This window comes from Grampus griseus (genome assembly GCF_964374135.1).
Source record: "Grampus griseus genome assembly, chromosome: 3".
Taxonomy (NCBI): domain Eukaryota; kingdom Metazoa; phylum Chordata; class Mammalia; order Artiodactyla; family Delphinidae; genus Grampus; species Grampus griseus.
Window position 1 is genome coordinate 47,164,190 of NC_139019.1, and position 24,511 is coordinate 47,188,700.

Sequence of the window (24,511 nt, forward strand, 5' to 3'; positions counted from 1 at the left end):
GTCACTCAATAAGACTATAGCATAGGCTGTGAGTGCCCAATAGAAATGAAACAAAAAAGGTTAGCAGAGATGAGATCTTAGAAGGCTTTGAATGCCAGACTAAGGACTTTGGGTTTGAAGGGAAAAAAGGAAAGGAGCTGGGGAATGATGAGAAAATACTCCTAGAGTTTTGGGGAAAGTTACTCGCTAAGGGGGACATTTGAGCAGAAATCTGAAGAAAATGAGAGTATGCCTGGCAGATATCACACAGACAAATCTTCACGGTAAAGGAAATAGCAATGACAAAGATTGTGACAAGGGAGTATGTCTGGAATGTCTGAGGAACAGCAATGAGGGCAGTGTGAAGAGACAGGGGTATGCAAGGAATATTCAAGTCAGAAATGAGGTTAGAGAGGAAGCCAAGAGCCAGATCATGTAGAACCTTGTAGACTATCATTAAGGACTCTGGGTTTCACTGTAAGTGACCCAAGAAGCCATTGAAGGATTCTGGGCAGGAGAGCCATTTGGTTTGAATTATTTTTACTCTGGCAGCTGTATAGAGAATAGACTGTAAAGGGGTAACAGGGAGGGAGGAAGGAAGATTCAAGGCATGATTACAGTCTGCATGAGGTTGGAACTGGTAGCAGCTGGATCTGGTAAAGACCAATTACATTCTAGATCTATTTCTCCATGAAGTCTTTCACTTTTGCCACAAAGACTTCTATCACATTAGGCCACAAATCCCTTCTTTTACCAAATTATAAACACCTGTGGAGAGTCAAATTTCACCTTAACTTTATATGTTTCATATATATATATATATATACACACACACACACACACAGTTTTATAAATAAGACTTCAAGATAATTGAAATCATAATGCATTTCTTTTGGCAAGCCCTATTTCCTAGTATATGGTACAAAGCATAAAAGTAAACACTCAAGGGTAGGGGGAGGGACAAAATGGTAGAGTAGAAAGACCCTGAACTCACCTTCTCCCATGGGCACTCCAAAGTTGCAACTACTTACAGAGCTATGAAAATGACCCAAAGACTAGTAGAAAAGATTTTCCACAACTAAAGATATAAAGAAAGAGTCACAATGAAACATGTAGGAGGAGCAGAGATTCAATATTAAAGGACCCACATAAATGAGTGGGCAACCCACAAATGGTAGGAATATCACAACTGCAGAGGTCCTCCCCAGAAAGTGAGGGGTTAGATCCTACATGGGGCTCCCCAGCTTGGGGTTCCTGCACCAGAAGGACAAGCACCCAGGACATTTGGCTTTGAAACCAAGTGGGGCTTACATTCAGGAGGGCTGGAGGGCTGGAGGAAACAGAGACTCCACTCTTAAAGGGCATGTGCAAAATCTCATGTACTCTGAGTCCCAGCACAGAAGCAGTAGTTTGAGAGGAGCCTGGGTCAAACCAACTTGCTCATCTTGGAGAGTCTCCCAGAGAGGGAGGAGGAGACTGGGATTCTTCCTGGGGGTGGAGACACTGGCAGCAGCCATTTTGGGGAGCTCATTCTACCGTGATGAGCCAGTGCTGGCAAGCACCATTTTGGAATCCTCCCTCTAATCTACTAGTGCTAGGGGGCCTGCCCCCCCCCACCAGCGGGTCCACAGCAGCCACATGGACCACCAGATCACAGAGCCAGCCATGTGTGAAGCCTACCCCACCCTCCAGCAAGCCCACATCCACCACACGACTCAGGGCCTTGCAGTCAATTGGGCTGGGGGTGAAGGGGAGCAGCCCCACCTCCCAGTGCACCCACAGTAGGTGGCCTCACCACAACAAAAGGGCAAACGCAGCCTACGTAGGGAGCACCCGCAGGGCATATAGCTCTGGTGACCAGAAGGGGGTGATGTGCCACTGGGTCCCACAATACATCTCCTATATAAAGCTACTTCTCCAAGATCAGGAAATGTAACCAACCTACTAAATACATAGACATAAAAACAGAGAATTATGCAAAATGAGGATAAGAAGCAATATATTCCAAAAGAAGGAACAATACAAAACCTCAGGGAAAAAACTTAAAGTGGAGATAAGCAATCTACCCAATAAAGAGTTCTGGGTAATGACAATAAAGATACTCACTGAACTCAGGAGAGGAATGGACGAACACAGTGAGAATTTCAACAAAGATTTAGAAAACATAAAGAACCAAACAAAGTGGAAGAATACAATAATTGAAATACACTAGAAGGAATCAATAGTAGACTAGATATAGTAGACCCAGAGGAACAAATCAGCAGTCTGGAAGACAGAGCAGTGGTAATTCACCCAGCTGAACAAAAAAAAACAGAAAAAGAACTTTTTAAAATGAGGATAGTTTAAGAGACCTCTGGAACACCATTAAGTATACTAACATTTGAATTATAGGGGTCCCAGAAGGAGAACAGAGAAAGAAGGGGGAAGAGAACTTATTTGAAGAAATCAGAGCTGAAAATATCCCTAACCTGGCAAAGGAAAAAGACATCCAGGCCCAGGAAGTAAAGAGAGTCCCAAACAAGATTAACCCCAAAAGGTCCACAACAAGACACATTATAATTAAAATGGCAAAAATTAAATGTAAAGAGAGAATTCTAAAAGCAGCAAGAGAAAATCAACTAGTTAGGTACGAGGGAAGTCCCATAAAACCACAAGCTGATTTTTCAGCAGAAACTTTGTGGGCCGGAAGGGAGTAGAACAATACACCCAAAGAGATGAAAGGAAAAATACCTACAACCAAGAATACTCTACCCAACAAGGTTATCATTCAGAGTTGAAGGAGAGATAAAGAGTTTTACAGATAAGCAAAAGCTAGAAAGACTTCATCACCACCAAACTGGCCTTACAAAAAATGTTAAGGGACTTCTCAAAGCAAAAAAGAAAAGGCCACAACTAGAAATGTAAAAATTATGAAAGGAAAAATCTCACTGGTAAAGGCAAACATACAGTAAATGTAGTGGATCAACCAGTTATAAAGCTAATAGGAAGTTTAAAAGGCAAAAGTAGTAAAATTCACCTATGTCTACAATAAGTAGTCAAAGGATACAAAAAACAAAAAGAGGAAGAAATCAAAAAATACCTGGAGGCAAATGAGAGTGGAAATACAATGATCCAAAATTGATGGGATGAAGTAAAAGCAGTTCTGAGAGGGAAGTGACACAAGCTTACTTCAGGAAACAAGAAAATCTCAAACAACCTAAACTTACAACTAAAGGAACTAGAAAAAGAAGAACAAACAAAGCCCAAAGTTAGTAGAGGGAAAGAAATAAATATCAGAGAAGAAACAAATGAAAAAAAGACTAAAAACAAACAAAAAAAAAACGAAAAATAAAAACCACCAATTACACTAAAGGCTGGTTCTTTGAAAAGATAAATAAAATTGATAAATCATTAGATTCATCAAGAAAAAAGAGAGAAGGCCCAAATCAATAAAATCAGAAATGAAAGAGGAGTAGTTAAACAGATACCACAAAAATACAAGGATCATAAGAGATTACCACAAACAAAAATTATATGCCAATAAATTGGACAACCTAAAAGAAATGGATAACTTCCTAGAAATGTACAGTCTCCCAAGACTAAATCTGAAAGAAACAGAAAACTTGAACAGACCAATTACCAATAATGAAATTGAATCAGTAATGAAAAAACCCCAAACAAACAAAAGTCCAGGACCAGAAAACTGTTAGAACTAATAAACAAATTCGGTAAAGTTGCAGGATACAAAATCAATATACAAAAATCTGTTGCATTATTATACACTAATAATGAACTATCAGAAAAAGAAATTAAGAAAATCCCATTTACAATTTCATCAGAAAGAATAAAATACCTAGGAATAAATCTAATGAAGGAGATAAAAAACTTGTACTCTGAAAACAATGAGACATTAATGAAAGAATTCAAAGATGACAAAAACAACTGGACAGATGTGCAGTGCTCGTGCATTCGTGCTCATTGTTAAAATGGCCATACTACCCAAGGCAATCTACAAATTCAATGTAATCCCTAGCAAAACACCACTGGCATTTTCTACAGAACAAGAATAAATAATTCTAAATAATTTTTATGGAAACACAAAAGACCCTGAATAGCCAAAACAATCTTGAGGAGGAAAAACAATGCTGAAGGTAGCATATGCCCTGATTTAAAACTATACTACAAAGCTTCAATCATCAAAACAGTATGGTACTGGTACAAAAACAGACACACATATCAATGGAACAGAATAGACAGCCCAGAAGTGAACCACACTAATATGAGCAATTAACCTTCAATAAAGGAGGAAAGAATATACAATAAGGATAAGACAGCCACTTCAATAATTGGTGCTGGGAAAGCCGGAAAACTACATGCAAGAGAATCAAACTGGAGTACTCTCTCACACTATGCACAAAAATAAATTCCAAATGGATTAAAGACTTAAATGTAAGACCTGAAAACATAAAACTTCTAGAAGAAAACAGGCAGTGTGCTCTTTGACACTGGTCTTATAATATTTTTTGGATATGTATCCAGAAAAACAAAAGCAAAAATAAACAAATGGGACAACATCAAACTAAAAAGCTTTTTGCATGGTGAAGGAAACTATGAACAAAAGGAAAATGCCAATTACTGAATGGGAGAAGATTTACAAACAATGTATCCAATAAGGGGTTAATACCCCCCCCCAAAAAAACAGAACTCATACAATTCAACATCAGAAAACCAAACCACCTGATTAAAAAGGGGACAGAGGATCTGAACAGACATTTTTCCAAAGAAAACATACAAATGGCCTACAGGCACATGGAAAGATGTTCAACATCACTCATCATCAGGGAAATGCAAATCAAAACCACAGTGAGATACCACCTCACACCTGTCAGAATGGCAGTTATCAAAAAGACAACAAGTAAGGGTTGGCAAAGATGTGGAGAAAAGGGAACTCTTGTACACTGTTAATGGGAATGCAAGTTGGTGCAGCCATTATGGAAAACATTATAGAGATTCTTCAAAAATTAAAAAATATAACTACCATATGATCTAGCAATTCCACTCTTGGGTATATATCTGAAGAAAAAAAAACAGTAATTATAAAAGATACATGCACCCCTATTTCATTCCAGCATTATTTACAATAGCCAAGATATGGAAGCAACCAAAATGACCACCAATAGATGAATGGATAAAGAAGGTGTGTGTGTTTGTGTGTGTGTGTATGTATATATATATCACACACACACAATGGAATACTACTCAGCCATTAAAAAGAATGAAATCTTGCCACTGCCAACAACATGGATGGACCTAGAGGGTATTATGCTAAGTAAAATAAGTCAAAGAAAGACAAATACTGTATGATTTCACTTATACGTGCAATCTAAAAAACAAAGGAGTGAACAAACATAACAAAACAAAAACAGAGCTATAGACACGTAGAATGAACAGGTGGTTGCCAGAGGGGAGATGTGTGGGGAGAGGAAAGAAAAAGTGAGGGAGACTAAGAGGTACAAACTTCCAGTTGCAAAATAAATGCATCACAGGTATGAAATTACATATATATACATTTAGTACATTAGGGGAATATAGTCAATAACTATGTAATATCTTGTATGGTGACATACTGTAAAAAGACTCATCTTGGTGATCAGTTTAAAATGTACAGAAATATCAAATCACTATGTTGTATAACAGGAATTAACGTAGTGTTGCAGGTCAATACATCGAAAACAAACAAATAGACAAACTCATAGAAAAAGAGACCAGATTTCTGGTTGCCAGAGGCAGGGGTGGGGGGATTGGATGAAGGCAATCAAAGGTACAAACATCCAGCTATAAGGTAAATAAGTACTAGGAATGTGATATACAACAAAATAAATATAATCAACACTGCTGTATGTTATATATGAAAATTGTTAACAGAGTATATCCTAAGAGTTCTCATCACAAGGGAAAAAACCCCATTTTTTTCTATTTCTTTAACTCTGCATCTATAACGACATGATGGATGTTCACTAAACTTATTCTGGTAATCATTTCAGGATGTATGCAAGTCAAATCATTATGCTGTTTATGTTAAACTTATAAGGTGTTGTATGTCAATAATATCTCAATAAAACTGGAAGAAAAAATATTAAAAAAGAAAGCAAACAGAAACAAAAGAAAGAAAGAAAATCATCTGTTTAAAGAAAAAATAACAACAATATATAGTAGGGTTATAACACATTATTAAAAATATATGTAGCACTAAAATGTATGATAACAATAGCACAAAGGGCAGTGGAAAAAAATGAAAGAATGTTGTTGTAAGGCAGTAACATTATAAATGAAATAGTACAATATTTAAAGGTAGGCAAAATTTTCTTGAGCTACAAAAAGCATGAACCATAAAAGAAAATAATAAAATAGACTTCAAAACTGAAAACTTCTGCTTTTTGAAAGACATTGTTAAGAAAAGGGGGGAAAAGAACCACACTCCAGGAGAAAATATTTGCAATAAATATATTTAACAAAGGATTTACATGCAGAACATACCAATAATTTTTTTTTTTTTTTTTTTTTGGTATGCGGGCCTCTCCTGTTGCGGAGCACAGACTCCGGACACGCAGGCTCAGCGGCCATGGCTCACGGGCCCAGCCGCTCCACGGCATGTGGGATCTTCCCAGACCGGGGCACAAACCCGTGTCCCCTGCATCGGCAGGCGGACTCGCAACCACTGCACCACCTAACCATTTTTATTGAAGAATTAATTTACAATGTTGTGTTAGTTTCAGGTGTACAGCAAAGTGATTCAGTTATATATATATTTCCTATATCATATAGATTTATTTATATGTGCATATATATATACATATAATTCTTTTTCAGATTCTTTTCCATTATAGGTTATTATAAGATATTGAATATAGTTCCCTGTGCTATACAGAAGGTTTTTGTTGCTTATCTATTTTATATATAGTAGTGTGTAATTTATGTGTTTAGTTACAGCCAGTGAATACCTAGGCATTTGCCTAAATTTCCATCTTTAAGAACTACCTAACTCACTTTATTCCAATAATCTTGACATAACAGTAGTCATTACATTTGGAGGTGACTCAGTATCTTTACCTTGGCCCATCTGCAATTTCAAAAGCTTGGGCCATAAGCCCTGGGCCCTGAGAGCAGAGAGCACCACCAGCAAGAACTTCAGACTAACATGGGCAAGAGCTCTCTGTCTGGTCAAGTGCACCAAGTAGGCACTCTCTGAAAAAAGGAATTGTTTTCCACTATGGGATAAGGACCCTGAGATAACCTGAAGCGCATGAGGGCAAAGAGGTTACAAAGCAAGATGGCACACAGCTCCAGAGGATCTCCTAGAAATCACTATACAAAAGAACCAAAGAATGGAAAACCTAACCTTATGGATATTTCTAGGTTAAAAAACAAAGGAGATCTCAGCCTTTGAGTTACATGATCCAATGTATAACCGGTCTAGTGAATTTCAATGGCATTTTCTAAACTTTGCATCTAGGAGAAAGCAAACAGCAAAGACCTACTGTGTCAGCCTTCGAGCCTATTAGCACATAAACCAGGAGCCAGCCACAAACTCACCTGCCTATAGGAGCAGAAGCCAAAAATATAAACTCTTATGTGAATTTCCTATTTCTTAAAGTTTGACAATTAATTAAACTTTCTTTTTAAAACACACAAGTTAAACCAGATGTATCCATGAGCCAGATTTGGCCCATAGATCACCAGTCTAGGATCTCAGATATTAACATCATATAACACACAAGCCAGCCAATTTTCCAAAACACTCTTCCCTGCTCCCATGCCTCTTTGTGCTTCCTTTCTGCCTTCTCTTTTCCTCAGTATGCCAACTTATTGCAAGTTACACAGCTCAGTGGATTCTAGGGTGCATGTGAAGTGTGTGTAAAGGCTGCTATACTATCTCACTCACCCTATTCAAGAGTCAGCCGAACTCTGATCTTAATATAAGGAACTGCCATTTTGGAAATGAAGATTTATTACTAGTCACAGTTATGTTGTTAGGTCAGACTGCTGAGATGAAGTATAGTATAAGTAAAGGGTAAGTCTTAAACCTCCAAAAATGTCTCTTTTTTTTTTCATTTTTTTCTTTAAGAACACTTCGATATCCTGTTTCACCTATAAATGACTGTTCTCAGGGTCACAGTTATGGCATAAAGCCAGAATTATTTCATGCAAGAAGCAAAGGAATAACCCTCAAAAGAAATTCATTAACTAAACTAAAAACCATTTCCATTGAAATTGCTGCAGAATTAGCTTCTACAACAAAGTAGACTGATTACCTACTTTAAAGCATTTTATCTAAGGGGATCCTATTCCAATCAAAGTAAGTCAAAAGGTTTAAGGAATGACTAATTCCTCCTGGGATTCAACCTATGTATCGAGTTTGCACAGACCTAGATATGATACACTGTCCCACAGATTCTAACAGGACTGCTATATTAGATAATCTTTGTTATTCATATAAACAAATTATGGTCGTCATAACCTAGAAGACTTTTTTCTTTCACTATGTAAAGTTCTAAAAACTATGGTTTTCAATGCAGGGTGTCTGAAATATATTCACTTGAGTAGGACTGATCAGGGAAGGTTAATATATGTCACCATCTATACACACTAGTCTATTATTGCTGACACCTAAGAATAATAAATTCTCCATTCTATCCATCCTTTTCCACCTCAAAGCCTCTACTGAAAATATTTTAGCTGATGGCTGACTCTGACATCAATTTGGAAACAACCAGCTTTAATTCCTAGATGAGATCAAAATGAACAATTAGGGGTAGAACAGACCAATGATATCACAAATGTAACTGATGCAAATTGGAACTCATACATTTTTAAACACCTTCCATTTGATTTCCTAGAGGCCAGTGCTCAAATGAGAATTTCTTCAGTCAGCTTCCACTGAGCTTCCAACTGATTCTACCCAGAAAGGCTCTCATTCAGATTCCACAGAGAAATCAAAAGCTTTACAGACAAGCAAAAGCTAAGAGGATTCAGCACCACCAGACCAGCTTTGCAACAAATGCTAAAGGAACTTCTCTAAGTGGAAAAGGAAAGGCCACAACTAGAAACAAGAAAATAGCAAACGGAAAAGCTCACTGGTAAAGGAAAACATACAGTAAAGGTTGGAAATCATCTGCACACAAATATGATATCAAAACCAGCAACTGCAAGAAGAAGAGAACACAAATGCAGGATATTGGAAATGCACTTGAAATTAAAAGAGCAGCAACTTAAAACAATCTTGTTTATATATATAGACTGCTATATCAAAACCTCAGGGTAACGACAAACTGAAAATCTACAATAGATACACATGAGAAAGAAAAAGGAATCCAAACACAACACTAAAGTTAGTTATCAAATCACAAGAGAATAAAAGAGGAAGGGAAGAAAAAACACCTACAAAAACAAATCCAAAACAATTAACAAAATGGCAGTAAGAACATGCATATCAATAATTATCATAAATGTAAATGGATTAAATGCTCCAACCAAAAGACATAGACTGGCTGAATGGATATAAAAACAAGACCCGTATATATCACGTCTACAGGAGAACCACTTCAGATCTAGAGACATACACACTGAAAGTGAGAGGATGGAAAAATGTATTCCATGCAAATGGAAATCAAAAGAAAGCTGGAGTAGCAATACTCATATCAGACTGTTGTAACAGACAAAGAAGGACACTACATAATGATCAAGGAATCAATCCAAGAAGAAGGTATAACAATTGTAAATATATATGCACCCAACATAGGAGCACCTCAATATATAAGGCAAATACTAACAGCCGTAAAAGGAGAAATCAACAGTAACACAATAATAGTGGGGGACTTTAACACCAAACTTTCATCAATGGACCATCAAGATGGTCCATCCATTTCTATCAGATCATTCAGATAGAAAATCAATAAGGAAACACAGGCCTTAAATGACACATTAGACCAGATGAACTTAATTGATATTTATAAAGCATTCCATCCAAAAGCAGCAGAATACACATTCTTCTCAAGTGCACATGGAACATTCTCCAGGATTGATCACATGCTGGGCCACAAAGCAAGCCTCAGTAAATTTAAGAAAACTGAAATCATATCAAGCAACTTTTCCAACCACAACACTACGAGATTAGAAATCAACCACAAAAAAAAAAAAAAAAAAAAAAGGTGAAAAACGCAAACACATGGAGGCTAAACAATATGCTACTAAACACCCAACACATCACTGAAGAAATCAAAAGGGGAAATCAAAAAATACCTAGAGACATATAAAAATGAAAACACGAAAATCCAAAACCTATGGGATGCAGCAAAAGCAGTTCTAAGGGGGAAGTTCATAGTAATACAATCTTACATCAGGAAACAAGAAAAATCACAAATAAACAACCTAAACTTGCACCTAAAGCAACTAGAGAAAGAACAAACAAAACCCACAGTTAGTAGAAGGAAAGAAATCATAAAGATCAGAGCAGAAATAAATGAAATACAAATGAAGAAAATAGAAAAGATCAATGAAACTAAAAGCTGGTTCTTGTAAAGATAAACAAAATTAACAAACCTTTATCCAGACAGATTAAGAAAAAGAGGGAGAAGGCTCAAACCAATAAAATTAGAAATGAAAAAGGAGAAGTTACAATGGACACCACAGAAATACAAAGGATATACAAGAAATACAAAGGATCATTTGGAAAATCCTCAAGCAAAAATACTACAAGCAACTATATGCCAATAAAAAGGACAACCAAGAAGAAATGGACAAATTCTTAGAAAGGTACAATATCCCAAGAGTGAGCCAGGAAGAAACAGAAAATATGAAACAGACCTATCACAAGTACTGAAACTGAAACTGTGATAAAAAAAAACCTCTCAACAGCAGGACAGGAATAAAGACACAGACATAGAGAATGGACTTGAGGACATGGGGAGGGGGAAGGGTAAGCTGGGACAAAAAGACAGAGTAGCATGGACATAATATACACTAGCAAATGTAAAACAGATAACTAGTGGGAAGCAGCCGCATAGCACAGAGAGGTCAGCTCGGTGCTTTGTGTCCACCTAAAAGGGTGGGATAGGGAGGGTGGGAGGGAGACGCAAGAGGGAGGAGATATGGGGATGTATGTATATGTATAGCTGATTCACTTTGTTATACAGCAGAAACTAACACACCATTGTAAAGCAATTAAACTCCAATAAAGATGTTAAAAAAAAAACTCCCAATGAACAAGAGTCCAGGACCAGTTGGCTTCACAGGAAAATTCCATCGAACATTTAGAGAAGAGTTAACACCTACCCTTCTGAACTATTCCAGAATATTGCTGAGGAAAGAAAACCCCCAAAATCATTCTATGAGGCCACCCTCACCCTGATACCAAAACCAGACAAAGATACCACACAAAAAGAAAACCACAGGCCAATATCACTGATGAACATAGATGCAAAAATCCTCAGCAAAATACTAACAAACCAAATCCAACACTGAATTACAATGATCATACACTATGATCAAGTCAGATTTATCCCAGGGATGTAAAGATTTTTCAATATCTGCAAATCAATCAGTGTTATACACCACATCAACAAATTGAAGAATAAAAACCATATGATCATCTCAATAGGTGCAGAAGAAGCTTTTGACAAAATTCAACGCCCATTTATGATAAAAAAAAAAAAAAACAACGCTCCAGAAAGTGGGCATAGAGGGAACATACCTCAACATAATAAAGGCCATATATGACAAACTTACAGCTAACATCATACTCAACAGTGAAAAGCTGAAAGCACTTCCTCTAAGATCATGTACAAGACAAAGATGTCCACTCTTGCCACTTTTATTCAACATAGTTTTGGAAGTCCTAGTAAAAGCAATCAGAGAAGAAAAAGAAATAAAAGGAATCCAAATCAGAAAAGAAGAAGTAAAACTGTCACTGTTTGCAGATGACATAATACTATACATAGAAAATCCTAAAGGTGCTACCAGAAAACTACTAGAGCTCATCAATGAATCTGGTAAAGTTACAGGATACAAAATTAATACACAGAAATCTGTTGCATTTCTATACACTATCTACCAATGATCAGAAAGAGAAATTAAAGAAACAATCCCATTTACCATCACATCAAAAAGATTATAATACCTAGGAATAAACCTACCTAAGGAAACAAAAGACCTGTACTCTGGAAACTGTAAGACACTGATGAAAGAAATCGAAGATGACACAAACAGATGGAAAGATATACCATGTTCCTGGACTGGAAGAATCAATATTGTCAAAATGACTATACTATCCAAGGTAATCTACAGATTCAGTGCAATCCCTATCTAATTACAAGTGGCATTTTTCACAGAACTAGAACAAAAACTTTCACAATTTGTATGGAAACACAAAAGACCCCCAATAGCCAAAGGAATCTTGAGAATGGAAAACGGAGCTGGAGGAATCAGGCTCCCTGACTTCAAAACTATACTACAAAGCTACAGTAACCAAGACAGTATGGTACTGGCAGAAAAACAGAAATATAGATCAATGAAACAGGATAGAAAGCCAAGAAATAAACTCACGTACCTATGGTTAATTAATCTATGACAAAGGAGGCAAGACTATACACTGGAGAAAAGACAGTCTCTTCAATAAATGGTACTGGGAAAACTGGACAGCAACATGTAAAAAAAATGAAATTAGAACATTCTTTAACACCAAACACAAAAATAAACTTAAAATGAATTAAAGACCTAAATGTAAGGCCAGATACTATTAAACTCTTAGAGGAAAACACTCTTTGACATAAATCACAGAAAGATCTTTTTTGATCCATCTCCTAGAGTAATGGAAATGAAAACAAAAACAAATGGGACCTAATTAAACTTAAAAGCTTTTGCACAGCAAAGGAAACCATAAAAAAGATGAAAAGACAACCCACAGAATGAGAGAAAATATTTGCAAATGATACGACCAACAAACAATTAATCTCCAAAATTTACAAACAGCTCATGTGGCTCAATATTAAAAAAAAAAAAACACACACACACACAATCAAGAAATGGGCAGAAGACCTAAATGAACATTTCTCCAAAGAAGATACAGGTGGCCAAGAGGCATACGAACAGATAATCAACATCACTAATTATTAGAAATGCAAATCAAAACTACAATGAGATATCACCTCACACCAGTCAGAATGGCCATCATCAAAAAATCTACAAACAATAAATGCTGGAGAGGGTGTGGAGAAAAGGGAACCCTCCTACACTGTTGGTGGGAATGTAAATTGATACAGCCACTGTGGAGAACAGTATGGAGGTTCCTTAAGAAAGTAAAAATAGACCTACCTCACGATTCAACAATTCCACTCCTGGGCATATATCCAGAACAAAACATGGATCAAAAGGATACATGTGCCCCAATGTTCACTGCAGTGCTGTTTACAATAGCCAAGACATGGAAGCAACCTAATGTCCACCAACCAACAGATGAATGGATAAAGAAGTGGTACATATGTACAAAAGAATATTACTCAGCCATCAAAGTAAATGAAATAATGTCATTTGCACCAACATGGATGGACCTGGAGATTATCATACTAAGTAAAGTCAGAGAAAAACAAATAACAAATGATATCGCTTATATGTGGAATCTAAAAAAATTGATACAAATGAACTTATTACAAAACAGAAACAGACTCACAGACTTAGAGAATGAACTTATGGTTACCAGAGGGGAAGGTTGGGAGGGAGGGATAGATACAGAGTTTGGGATTGACATGTACACACTGCTATATTTAAAATAGATAACCAACAAGGATCTACTGTACAGCACAGGGAACTCTGCTCAGTACTCTGTAGTAACCTAAATGGGAAAAAGAATAGATACATGTATAACTGAATCACTTTGCTGTTCACCTGAAACTAACACAACATTGTTAATCAACTATACTCCAATAAAAAATTAAAATTTTTAAAAATTGGAATTCGTTTTTTTTTAAGTTCCAAGTTTTTTTGTTTCTAAATTCTACCATAAAACATTATGAAAATGGAAAATGCGAAGAAAATCTAAGAAGTGGTTTTTAATCCTGTCTTTAGAATTTGTCTTTTACCAGTCGCATAACGGCATTAAGTGGCTATAATGAGAATCTACTCAATTAGTCTTTATTCATCTTAAATAACAGCAAGTAGTCATCATTAGGCATAATATTCACAAGGACATAAGCCCCCCAATTCTCCTTGGTGGAAAACAAAATACCAAGAAGACCCAGTGGTCTCAAAGCACAGTACTAGGTCTAATCCCTTCATCTGTTCTCAATATTGGTCTCTCTGAGAACAAACTCACTCTTATGTATGTGATTTATAATTGCTCCATTTTTCTTCTTATTATGAGAAATCCTATGAAATCTTAAAATCGACATATTGTGCTAAGAGATCAGGTACATTATTCACATATTGCTGATACGTTATTTTGTTAGGATACTATGGCTGCATCCCTACTTTCCAACAAGAAAATAAGACAGTAGAAAGGGAAGAGACGGAGAAGGAGGAATGGGAAGGCGAAGACTGCTAAGCCCACAACACTCAAAACCAAGAGGATGCTAATTCCTACAAATTTACATAACAGAGTATGATACCCACACAGTGATTTGGTCACTAAAGCAAACTTTTGGACAAGAAAACAATAATACTTATTGAACAATCACAACATCAACAGAAAAATCTGATTTCCAAGAAGAAAGGAACAATATCAGAAAAGCCTATACCAATAATATTTATTCCTTTTTCCTTTTTACCATGTTTCTTTGACAGTTTAAATTCTGAAATATAAATCTATGTGAGAAGTAGCAACAAGTTTTAGAGAACAGTTACTATATTTTACATGTCACAGATAACAAATAGTCCTACAAAAACCTGTTCCTTCTATAAAAAGAAATAAGATTTCTATATGAAAATATCTCTCTCACACTTGACTATTCATGAAGTCATATCCAGAGTAGTAGATTTACTCATGAAGAGTAAATGTCAAATTTACATTCTTTACCAATAAAGTCATACTTTTTTGTACAGATATGACATAGAACATATTATTCCTCCCTAAGAAATAAAAACTACTGGTCCTTGTTTAGGTTTCATAACAGAGCTTAACTATTTTCTTTTCCTCCTTTATAGAGCAGGACTCCAACTAGGCAAGCATCCCATCTGTTTCTATTTCAAAAAAGCTATGGAAATTGGGCTAATGGAAGTCCCAAGATAGTGAAAAATGAAATGATTCCATATCAGTAGTGAAGATATACGGTCATTATATTCCAACTTACCTAATACACTGACAAAGGCATCAAAAAGGTGAAACGTAAGCAAAGGCTCTTTCAAGTGACCATAGTAATCAGCTATAGTTTTAAAGACATCTTTTTCAAATCCTAAATACATAGGCTGCTTCAAATCCGAACAATTAGGCCCTGTTAAAAAAGGGAAAGAGAAAGAAAGAGAAACATTAATGGGGCAATCATCTCTAAGTATTAGTCTCTGTGCATAGGTGTGGTGTGTACAGATAATTAAGATCAGAAAAGTTTTCAAGGAGAAGACTAATACTATACATTTTGCTTATATAAATATACTTTATGTCTAAATTGAAATCTATTACAAAACAATGAGGAAAATCACTGGCTTACTTCCATTTTCAAAGAAACCGACTCTTTTATGACCTTCTGAAAGGCATTTTTATTAAATGTGAACAGTGATAATTCTCTTCGAAATAGTCAATATTTCTCCTAGTCTTTTTTTGCCATGCGGAATATGGGATTTTAGTTCCCCAACCAGGGGTGGAACCCATGCTCCCTGCAGCGGAAGTACGCAGTCCTAACCACTGGACCGCCAGGGAAGTCCAGATATTTTCCTAGTCTTGACACAGTTAACCAACATAGTAATTACCTCATATATGTAATAGATAAGCTATAAAGCAATTTTTTAAAGCTTTTCATTATTTCATCATTGCTATATAATAAAATTCAAGAATCAGAGTTGAGTGAAATAATTTCTGCCTCTAAACTCTTTTAGACTAATAAGAATGTATACTCCTTTTCCTAAAGATATTCTGAAAAGGAGATTTTACATTGTGTCTTAAATTCATTCTGATTATAAAACTCTCCATTTGATCACCAACCATCAAAAGATAGTTTATAAAAAATTTAAAAAAAAATTTTAAAGCTGCTCAAACAAAGACTATGGGAGACAGGATAAAATGACCTCTAAACTATTGAATTCTTTGATCTAAGAGTCTAGGTGTTATTTACCCAACAATGCTTTTGAGTGATTAGTGGCATTGAATGAATTTTTATTAAACAAAATTATAATAGAAAATAACACCAAAGCAGAAACAAACTGATGTTTCTGCTAAAAACAAGTTTAAAAATAAAAAAGATAGTTTATCAAGCAGGGTCATATTGCAAAGTAACTCTAAGAAACCTGGAACAACCTAGGAACCAAGAAGCCTGGAACAAGTGAGGCAGAGATCCCCTTGTATCAGGGACCAAAGAGGAACAAGAAACTCTTAGCTCTCTACAGAGCTGGCAGCAAATGCCCCCAACAATCCATACACAGATGGCAAGATGTACATCGCCAAGTGGAGCGAAGAACTGGATCTGCCCATGCCTGAGGGAAATGGTAAGTGGTCCACGAGGAGCTGCTTGGCCAGCCTTGTCTATTTCCATCACAGTGTGGAAGAAAGGGATGCAAATGGATTGGCCAGTTCTGGGCCAGCAGAACACAAGACTAACAACTGTACCGGAACCGATCTCTACTCTCAGGACAGCAGGAGAAGCCAGTAAAAATTGATAGGAAATTCTTCCTACAGAATCACTGTAACTAAAGAGAAAGTATCAAACAAAAAAGAACAGTTAAGTATTGTGGGCCTTCACATTTCAAGGCCATTGGGACATTGTGGAAACAGCTTTTTGTTGGTCTCCTTTAAAATTATCTTATCTTTTAGTGTTCTAAAATTGACTAAAATAATGAAAATTATTAAATATCTATATGTGTGGTACCTCATTAACCTAGCAGCAAACATAGCCATTTTTACTTGCTTCCTCCTGTATAATATCCCAAGCTTAGTCAGTTGAAATAGTGGGATATGTCTCAGCAAGCAATACACATTGCCTTGAATTACTCCCTCCCAGGATAATATGCAGTTCATTCTAAGCAGTTGTACCCCTTTTTGAACACTTCATCATTCTTGATAAAAATATGCAAAAACAAGCCAAAAAAAGGTTTCCCTAAAAATGCCAATGCATGGCAAGCCCTATGAGAGGAGGCCATAGTTCTAAGATCTTTTGTTTCTCTATCATGTTGAATTTCAGAATATTTTTTAATCTAGTTTTTATAAATGTTATTCCTGAAAGACTTTGGAAAAGAACTGTTTACACCCACTTTTTTTTTTTTACATCTTTATTGGGGTATAATTGCTTTACAATGGTGTGTTAGTTTCTGCTCCATAACAAAGCGAATCAGCCATACATATACATATGTTCCCATATCTCTTCCCTCTTGCGTCTCCCTCCCTCCCACCCTCCCTATCCCACTCCTCCAGGCGGTGAGCTGATCTCCCTGTGCTATGCAGCTGCTTCCCACTAGCTATCTACCTTATGTTTGGTAGTGTATATATGTCCATGCCTCTCTCTCACTTTGTCCCAGCTTACGCTTCCCCCTCCCCATATCCTCAAGTCCATTCTCTAGTAGGTCTGTGTCTTTATTCCTGTCTTACCCCTAGGTTCTTCATGACATTTTTTTTTCTTAAATTCCACATATATGTGTTACCATACGGTATTTGCCTTTTTTTTTTTAAACATCTTTATTGAGGTATAATTCCTTTACAATGGTGTGTTAGTTTCTGCTTTATAACAAAGTGAATCAGTTATACATATACATATGTTCCCATATCTCTTCCCTCTTGCATCTCCCTCCCTCCCACCCTCCCTATCCCACCCCTCCAGGAGGTCACAAAGCACAGAGCTGATCTCCCTGTGCTATGTGGCTGCTTCCCACTAGCTATCTACCTTACGTTTGGTAGTGTATATATGTCCATGCCTCTTTATCGCTTTGTCACAGCTCACCCTTCCCCCTCCCCATATCCTCAAGTCCATTCTCTAGTAGGTCTGTGTCTTTATTCCTTTCTTACCCCTAGGTTCTTCATGACATTTTTTTTCTTAAATTCCATATATATGTGTTAGCATACGGTATTTGTCTTTCTCTTTCTGACTTACTTCACTCTGTATGACAGACTCTAGGTCTATCCACCTCATTACAAATAGCTCGATTTCGTTTCTTTTTATGGCTGAGTAATATTCCATTGTATATATGTGCCACATCTTCTTTATCCATTCATCTGATGATGGACACTCCGGGCTATTGTAAATAGAGCTGCAATGAACATTTTGGTACATGACTCTTTTTGAATTATGGTTTTCTCAGGGTATATGCCCAGTAGTGGGATTGCTGGGTCATATGGTAGTTCTATTTGTAGTTTTTTAAGGAACCTCCATACTGTTCTCCATAGTGGCTGTACCAATTCACATTCCCACCAGCAGTGCAAAAGTGTTCCCTTTTCTCCACGCCCTCTCCAGCATCTATTGTTTCTAGACTTTTTGATGATGGCCATTCTGACTGGTGTGAGGTAATATCTCATTGTAGTTTTGATTTGCATTCTCTAATGATTAATGATGTTGAGCATTCTTTCATGTGTTTGTTGGCAGTCTGTATATCTTCTTTGGAGAAATGTCTATTTAGGTCTTCTGCCCAGTTTTGGATTGGGTTGTTTGTTTTTTTGTTATTGAGCTGCATGAGCTGCTTATAAATTTTGGAGATTAATCCTTTGTCAGTTGCTTACATCCACTTTTTATTGGATTCTTGCAATCTACGTGCACAAGGAAGAAAAACAGTTAACCTGGTTTTGTATTTATTTAGCATCAGTCCCTCATTCTGTGGCCCACCATGAGGCTGGCCAACAACGAAAGCACCCAGGCCAATGGTCTGCAATAAATGCAGAGGGGCCCAAAGGGAAGAGATGAGCAGTAAAACTACAGAAAAAGAGGCACAGGGCCTTCAAAATCTCATATAATCAGCCTATCCTTTCTGTTCCCTATTAGAGGACTATAATGGGAACCTAGACTCATTAAAGATAAGAAGGATAAGGAACAGACCATGACTTTGATGAGACTCAAAGTAAATTTGGGGAGGCCAATGAGAATTTGGAAAAATTAATAATTTTATAAAACTATTCAAAAGGCTGACCTCACCCTTTGGCCACCTTTTTTTCTTTGACATGTAAACAAGCACGTTTATGGATGTGCCAACCATCTGTAAAGCACTGCACTTGATACGTGTGAGAGGTGTCCCTGTTCCCGAGAATTTCTACCTAACATAACATTAATGTGGAGAACATTACTAAGTCGATCCTCATATCTTTCCTCTCCATTGGTAATTCCAGTTATTCTAACCTTTCTGCAGAAGTTTTGTGGCATTACGTATAAATCTTGCTTGAGAGAAAATTATACTCTTCATTACATTTTGATCACCATTGAGAATTCAACATCATAACCACACCTTAATATACACTTTACAACGTATTATAGCCTAGACTTGTTATACTGGCTTCCTCTGTTCATTCCCAGTTGATCAACTTCCAAAATCCTTGGTTTTCCAAAAATTCATAAATGGGTCATTTAACCCATTTATACCTTCTATTTTGTCATTCCGGCCAAAGATATAATTTAGATTACTTTACTTCAAATGACTGAGCAAGAATAAAAAGCACTCCCCCAAACTAAAAACCAAAGGACTCTACATCTCAGAGGGGTTCCAAAACATGAACCAAAAACCTATGAAAAGCTTAATAGTTAAACACAGAAAACTTTGGGCTTCTCACAAACTAACGTTGCTATTTATATTTAGGATGATAGTATATAATCATTTTCTACATATTACCACTGAGATCACCCGCAGTGAGCTGAACAGTTATTTTAGTTTCATTCTATAATCAAACAAAACTAACTTCAGTGAAATTAATAATTCAGAGCCTACTAACTCAAGAATTTATACACGTATCTCTGTACATGCTAGTCTTACCCAAAAGGGAAGAAAGAAACCACCTCTCTGAGGTGATCTTTGAGACTCAAAAGACCCTATAGAACAAATATCACCATTATCAGTCAGCTAAAATAACTAGAATTTTTCTCATTAAAATCACTTGTTTGGGTTAAGCCATTAACCATTAGAATCCCTTCTTTGGGTTAAGCCTTCTGAAAATCCCAGAAAAATAGTAGTGTTAATGAGATACCATGATAACTCATTTCTTCAGTGCCTATGATATCCAGTGAAGGAGATTTCATATGCCTATGAAAAACTTCAGAGGAGCCGCCCAGGTCCAGACCCCTCATTTTACAGCCAAATTGCTGAAACGGGCTTTTCTGTTTCTCTGCATGCATGTTCTTCCCCTTCCAAACCATGCTGAATACCAATTAGATTAGTTTTCTAAAACATTTCTCTCCAACTTAAACCAATGCCCTATAAAAAGCCAATGGGAAACAGGATCTGCTGAGTAAACTGATGAGGTAAATATAAGGCATACTTAGGAATACATGTTTTAGGAATAAAGATTTAGGTTTTAGGAATAAAAACCTATAAACTGTTAACAGGCATTTATCTATTACAATATTGCATTCAATATTACTAATTATTCTTTCCTGTGATGAAGCATTCAGAAGAAGCAGTATGGACCTTATCTGTAGTGTGATTATATCCACAAGAAAATGGAAGCACAAAACCCCTTTAAAAATGCTCTGTAACTCAGCCCTTTCACTATGTCACAAATTTATCATTAAAAGCACAGTAATCCCCAAACAATTAACTGCCAGTCTCAAAGGTCTCAAATCAATGTTCAGGGCATTGAGCAAAAAAATTTTCTAATTTAGGGGACGAATTTCTGTTAATTTCATAAAAATGGCAGGTACTTAGTACTTACAATTTGCCAAACACTTCATAGCTGACAGTACCCAGTGAGGAAGTTCTTCTGCAGAAAAAGGAAAATAAAAAGATGTTTTATTCAATTACATATAATGCAAGGGATTATATACACACTTGGTATCATAAGAATGATACTTGCCCAAGTAATATGAAATATACCTGCTAATCACAAATCACCTGCTTATGTATCAGAACATTTAAAAGATAATTTTTCCTTAGCAGGGATGTTACAGCACGTGATTATATAAACCATAACTATAAATTTCTCTAAAGACAAGATGTACTTGTATAAGTTTTAGGGAAAAGAAGAAATCTGATAGTTTGTTCCAAATAAACACACTAACAAACAAATCAATTATCCTAAGAATTTTAGAAAGAGAAGAAAAAAACATAAAAAGCAAAAGTATGAGTCATCAAATGCATTTATGAAACCAGTTCATCAGATACCTTAAAAAAAAAAAAGTTAAACTCTGTATGTCTGATGTCCAATATAAGTATCATTTTACATGTTTCAATTTTCAAAATGTTTTAAGGCAAGAAAGTTCCACTGACATATCAATATAGGTTATTAGTATTAGGACAGCCTTAAAATAATAATCACTAGCATTGCTACAAAAAAACCCAGCTGAACCATTTGGTACAGGGTCTCTTCCCCTGGCCCTGCCACAGACATCTGATGAGCGGGGCCAGCACTCATGCTTCCACTTCTCACCTTCTCCACTGTCTGTGAAACTGCAGAGACACTGGTTGGTTGACTTGCATTAGAGCTAATGAATCTGAGGCTTGTAAAGTGCTCTCTTCTTTCTGAAGAATGTACTTAATAAAATAATAGACAACTGGGCTTCCCTGGTGGCGCAGTGGTTGAGAGTCCACCTGCTGATGCAGGGGACACGGGTTCGTGCCCCGGTCTGGAAAGATCCCGCATGCCGCGGAGCGGCTGGGCCCGTGAGCCATGGCCGCTGAGCCTGCGCATCTGGAGACTGTGCTCCGCAGCGGGAGAGAGGCCACAGCAGTGAGAGGCCCGCGTACCGCAAAAAATAAGTAAATAAATAGATAAAATAAAATAAAAGACAACTGATCGGGGCTTCCCTGGTGGTGCAGTGGTTAAGAATCCACCTGCCAATGCAGGGGACACAGGTTCGAGCCCTGGTCCGGGAAGATCCCACATGCCGCAGAGCAACTAAGCCCGTGCGTCACAACTACTGAGCTTGCGCTCTAGAGCCCGCAAGCCACAACTACTGAGTCCACATGCCACAACTACTGAAGCCCACGCACCTGGAGCCCATGCTCTGCAACAAGAGAAGCCACCGCAATGAGAAGCCTGCACACCGCAACAAAGAGTAGCCCCTGCTCACCGAAACTAGAGAAAGCCGGCACGCAGCAACAAAGACCCAACACAGCCAAAAATTAAAAATTAATTAAATAAATTTAAAAAAAAAAGACAACTGATCATCCAACTGGTAGCTGGAAGTATTCATGTTTGCTGTACTCAGAGAATGTGGAAGGATTTTAGATGTACTTCAAAGACAACAATACCCCCCTCATTCTATGTAATTTTATATGTTGATGTTAACCTGACAACTCATGAAGTCACAAATCTGTTTATTTCTGTTTCCTAATGTTCTTCATTCCTGATAGAGGGGCTTTAAAGGGGAAGTGTTTCAGGTTTCAAAGACACATTCTGCTCATGTCAGGAAACATGGCCTAGAAAAACCTCTTCCTCTCTCACTGCTCAGGCTCCTTCTAGGCCAGGTTTGTTTGCTGCCCAGGAGCCTCCAGCCCTACATTTAATAATAATTTACAAAAGCCCAAAAGTACTATACCATCTTCCCACATCCAAACGTCATTCTAGCTCCAGCTAATTCCTAGGATCAAGTGTTTGAAGTAAAAGAAGCGTCCATCCAATTCTGGTCTATCCCTTATCCAGAGGAAGAAAATTTTTAAATCAGTTTGGGGATTCTGGCTCACTACAGTTACCAGGACCTTATTTTTCCTAATCAAAAACCAGGATAGGTGGCTGCTAAATGTCTTTTTTCCCAATTTATAAACTGGCTTGGAGGAAAAAGTATAAAAAAATTAAAGCACCTTCAACATCTGGAAAGATACCTTTATTTTATTTTATTTTTTATTATTTTTTTTTGCGGTACGCGGGCCTCTCACTGCTGCAACCTCTCCCGTTGCGGAGCACAGGCTCCGGACGCGCAGGCTCAGCGGCCACGGCTCACGGGCCCAGCCGCTCTGCGGCATGTGGGATCCTCCCCAACGGGGGCACGAACCCGCGTCCCCTGCATCGGCAGGCGGACCCTCAACCACTGCGCCGCCAGGGAAGCCCGGAAGGCTACCTTTATTAAAAAGGAAAAAAAAATGACATAAACCAAGACTATCCCAGAAAATCTGACACAGAGACACCATAATGAAAAGGTCAGTGAGAGCTCTAAAAAAATCAGTCAGACCCCAGGACCCATGTAAAAACTGACTCAAGCTTTCTGTTAGGCATTAAACTTACTCACTTCTCAGGGATTTTCTGGGGATGATAAAGAACCACTTAATGCCCTGTGTGGCTAACACTGAACTAGCATCTGGATGGATCTTGCTGAGGCTTTCACTCCTGGGTAGTCATCTTTCTATGACATTTCCTGACTCCAAACAATTAGTTTAAAGGTCTCTGGAAGTGAGCTAAGGCTATATGTAATGAGGGGGTAAACATATGTAAGGTTTAGGGAAGGGTCAAAGAGAAGCTGATGGACCTGTACAGCCAATGTACTGGGTCAACCGGGAACAAAACGGCTTTTATGCACTTACTTGACTTGTCATCAAGGATAACAACTCCCTGGTTGCTCACACTATATACATTATGGATGATGAACTTGGAGTTGACAAGATTAACGTCTAAAACTTCTTCTAAGGAATCCAGGCCAAGGATTTTCTGTAAACTAAAAAAGATAAATAATGATTAAATTAATTAGTTACTTTTTAAAAATCATTATCTGACCAAGAACTGGCACTGTAAAAGATCAATCTTTAGAATGTGCTGTTTTCACACATTTCACCTTTGTGGGGCAAAAAGGTTAGACATTGCATATATAAAACAAACTTAGATCATTTTGTTATTAACATAGTACTTCACTAATTTAAAAACACAACACACTGAATGTCAAGAAAATGACTTTCTAAGTAAAATATTATAAGAACAAAAACTAGCTTATCCAATAATGAGAAACCGCTGTGAGTACATCTTTATAAGAAGTAAAAAAAAAAAAACTTGCTACGACATTGTTAACTTTAATTACCTATTGTACATCAAATATCTAGGAGACCAAATTTTCCACTACATGTTTCATTAAGCTTAAGATTTCAGTGTAACTAGAAAGTTTAAAGACTTTTACATCACTAATTATTAGAGAAATACAAATCAAAACTATGAGTTACCACCTCACACTGGTCAGAATGGCTATCATCAGAAAGTCTGCAAATAATAAATGCTGGAGAGGGTGTGGAGAAAAGGGAACCCTCCTAC

At 37.1% G+C, this 24,511-nt stretch overlaps 1 protein-coding gene across 3 annotated transcripts in view; it reads right to left on the reverse strand.

The window, feature by feature from the left end:
- DEPDC1B (DEP domain containing 1B) overlaps window positions 1-24,511 on the reverse strand; it is a gene marked incomplete at both ends in the record, with an annotated part of 107,028 nt that overhangs the window by 19,445 nt on the left and 63,072 nt on the right. For all 3 annotated transcript variants that reach the window (XM_082652094.1, XM_082652093.1, XM_082652092.1), the window contains 3 exons: window positions 15,297-15,437; window positions 20,993-21,040; window positions 23,797-23,927. In XM_082652094.1, the coding sequence (XP_082508220.1) occupies window positions 15,297-15,437; window positions 20,993-21,040; window positions 23,797-23,927 (320 nt within the window). The remainder of the gene's footprint in view (window positions 1-15,296; window positions 15,438-20,992; window positions 21,041-23,796; window positions 23,928-24,511) is intronic.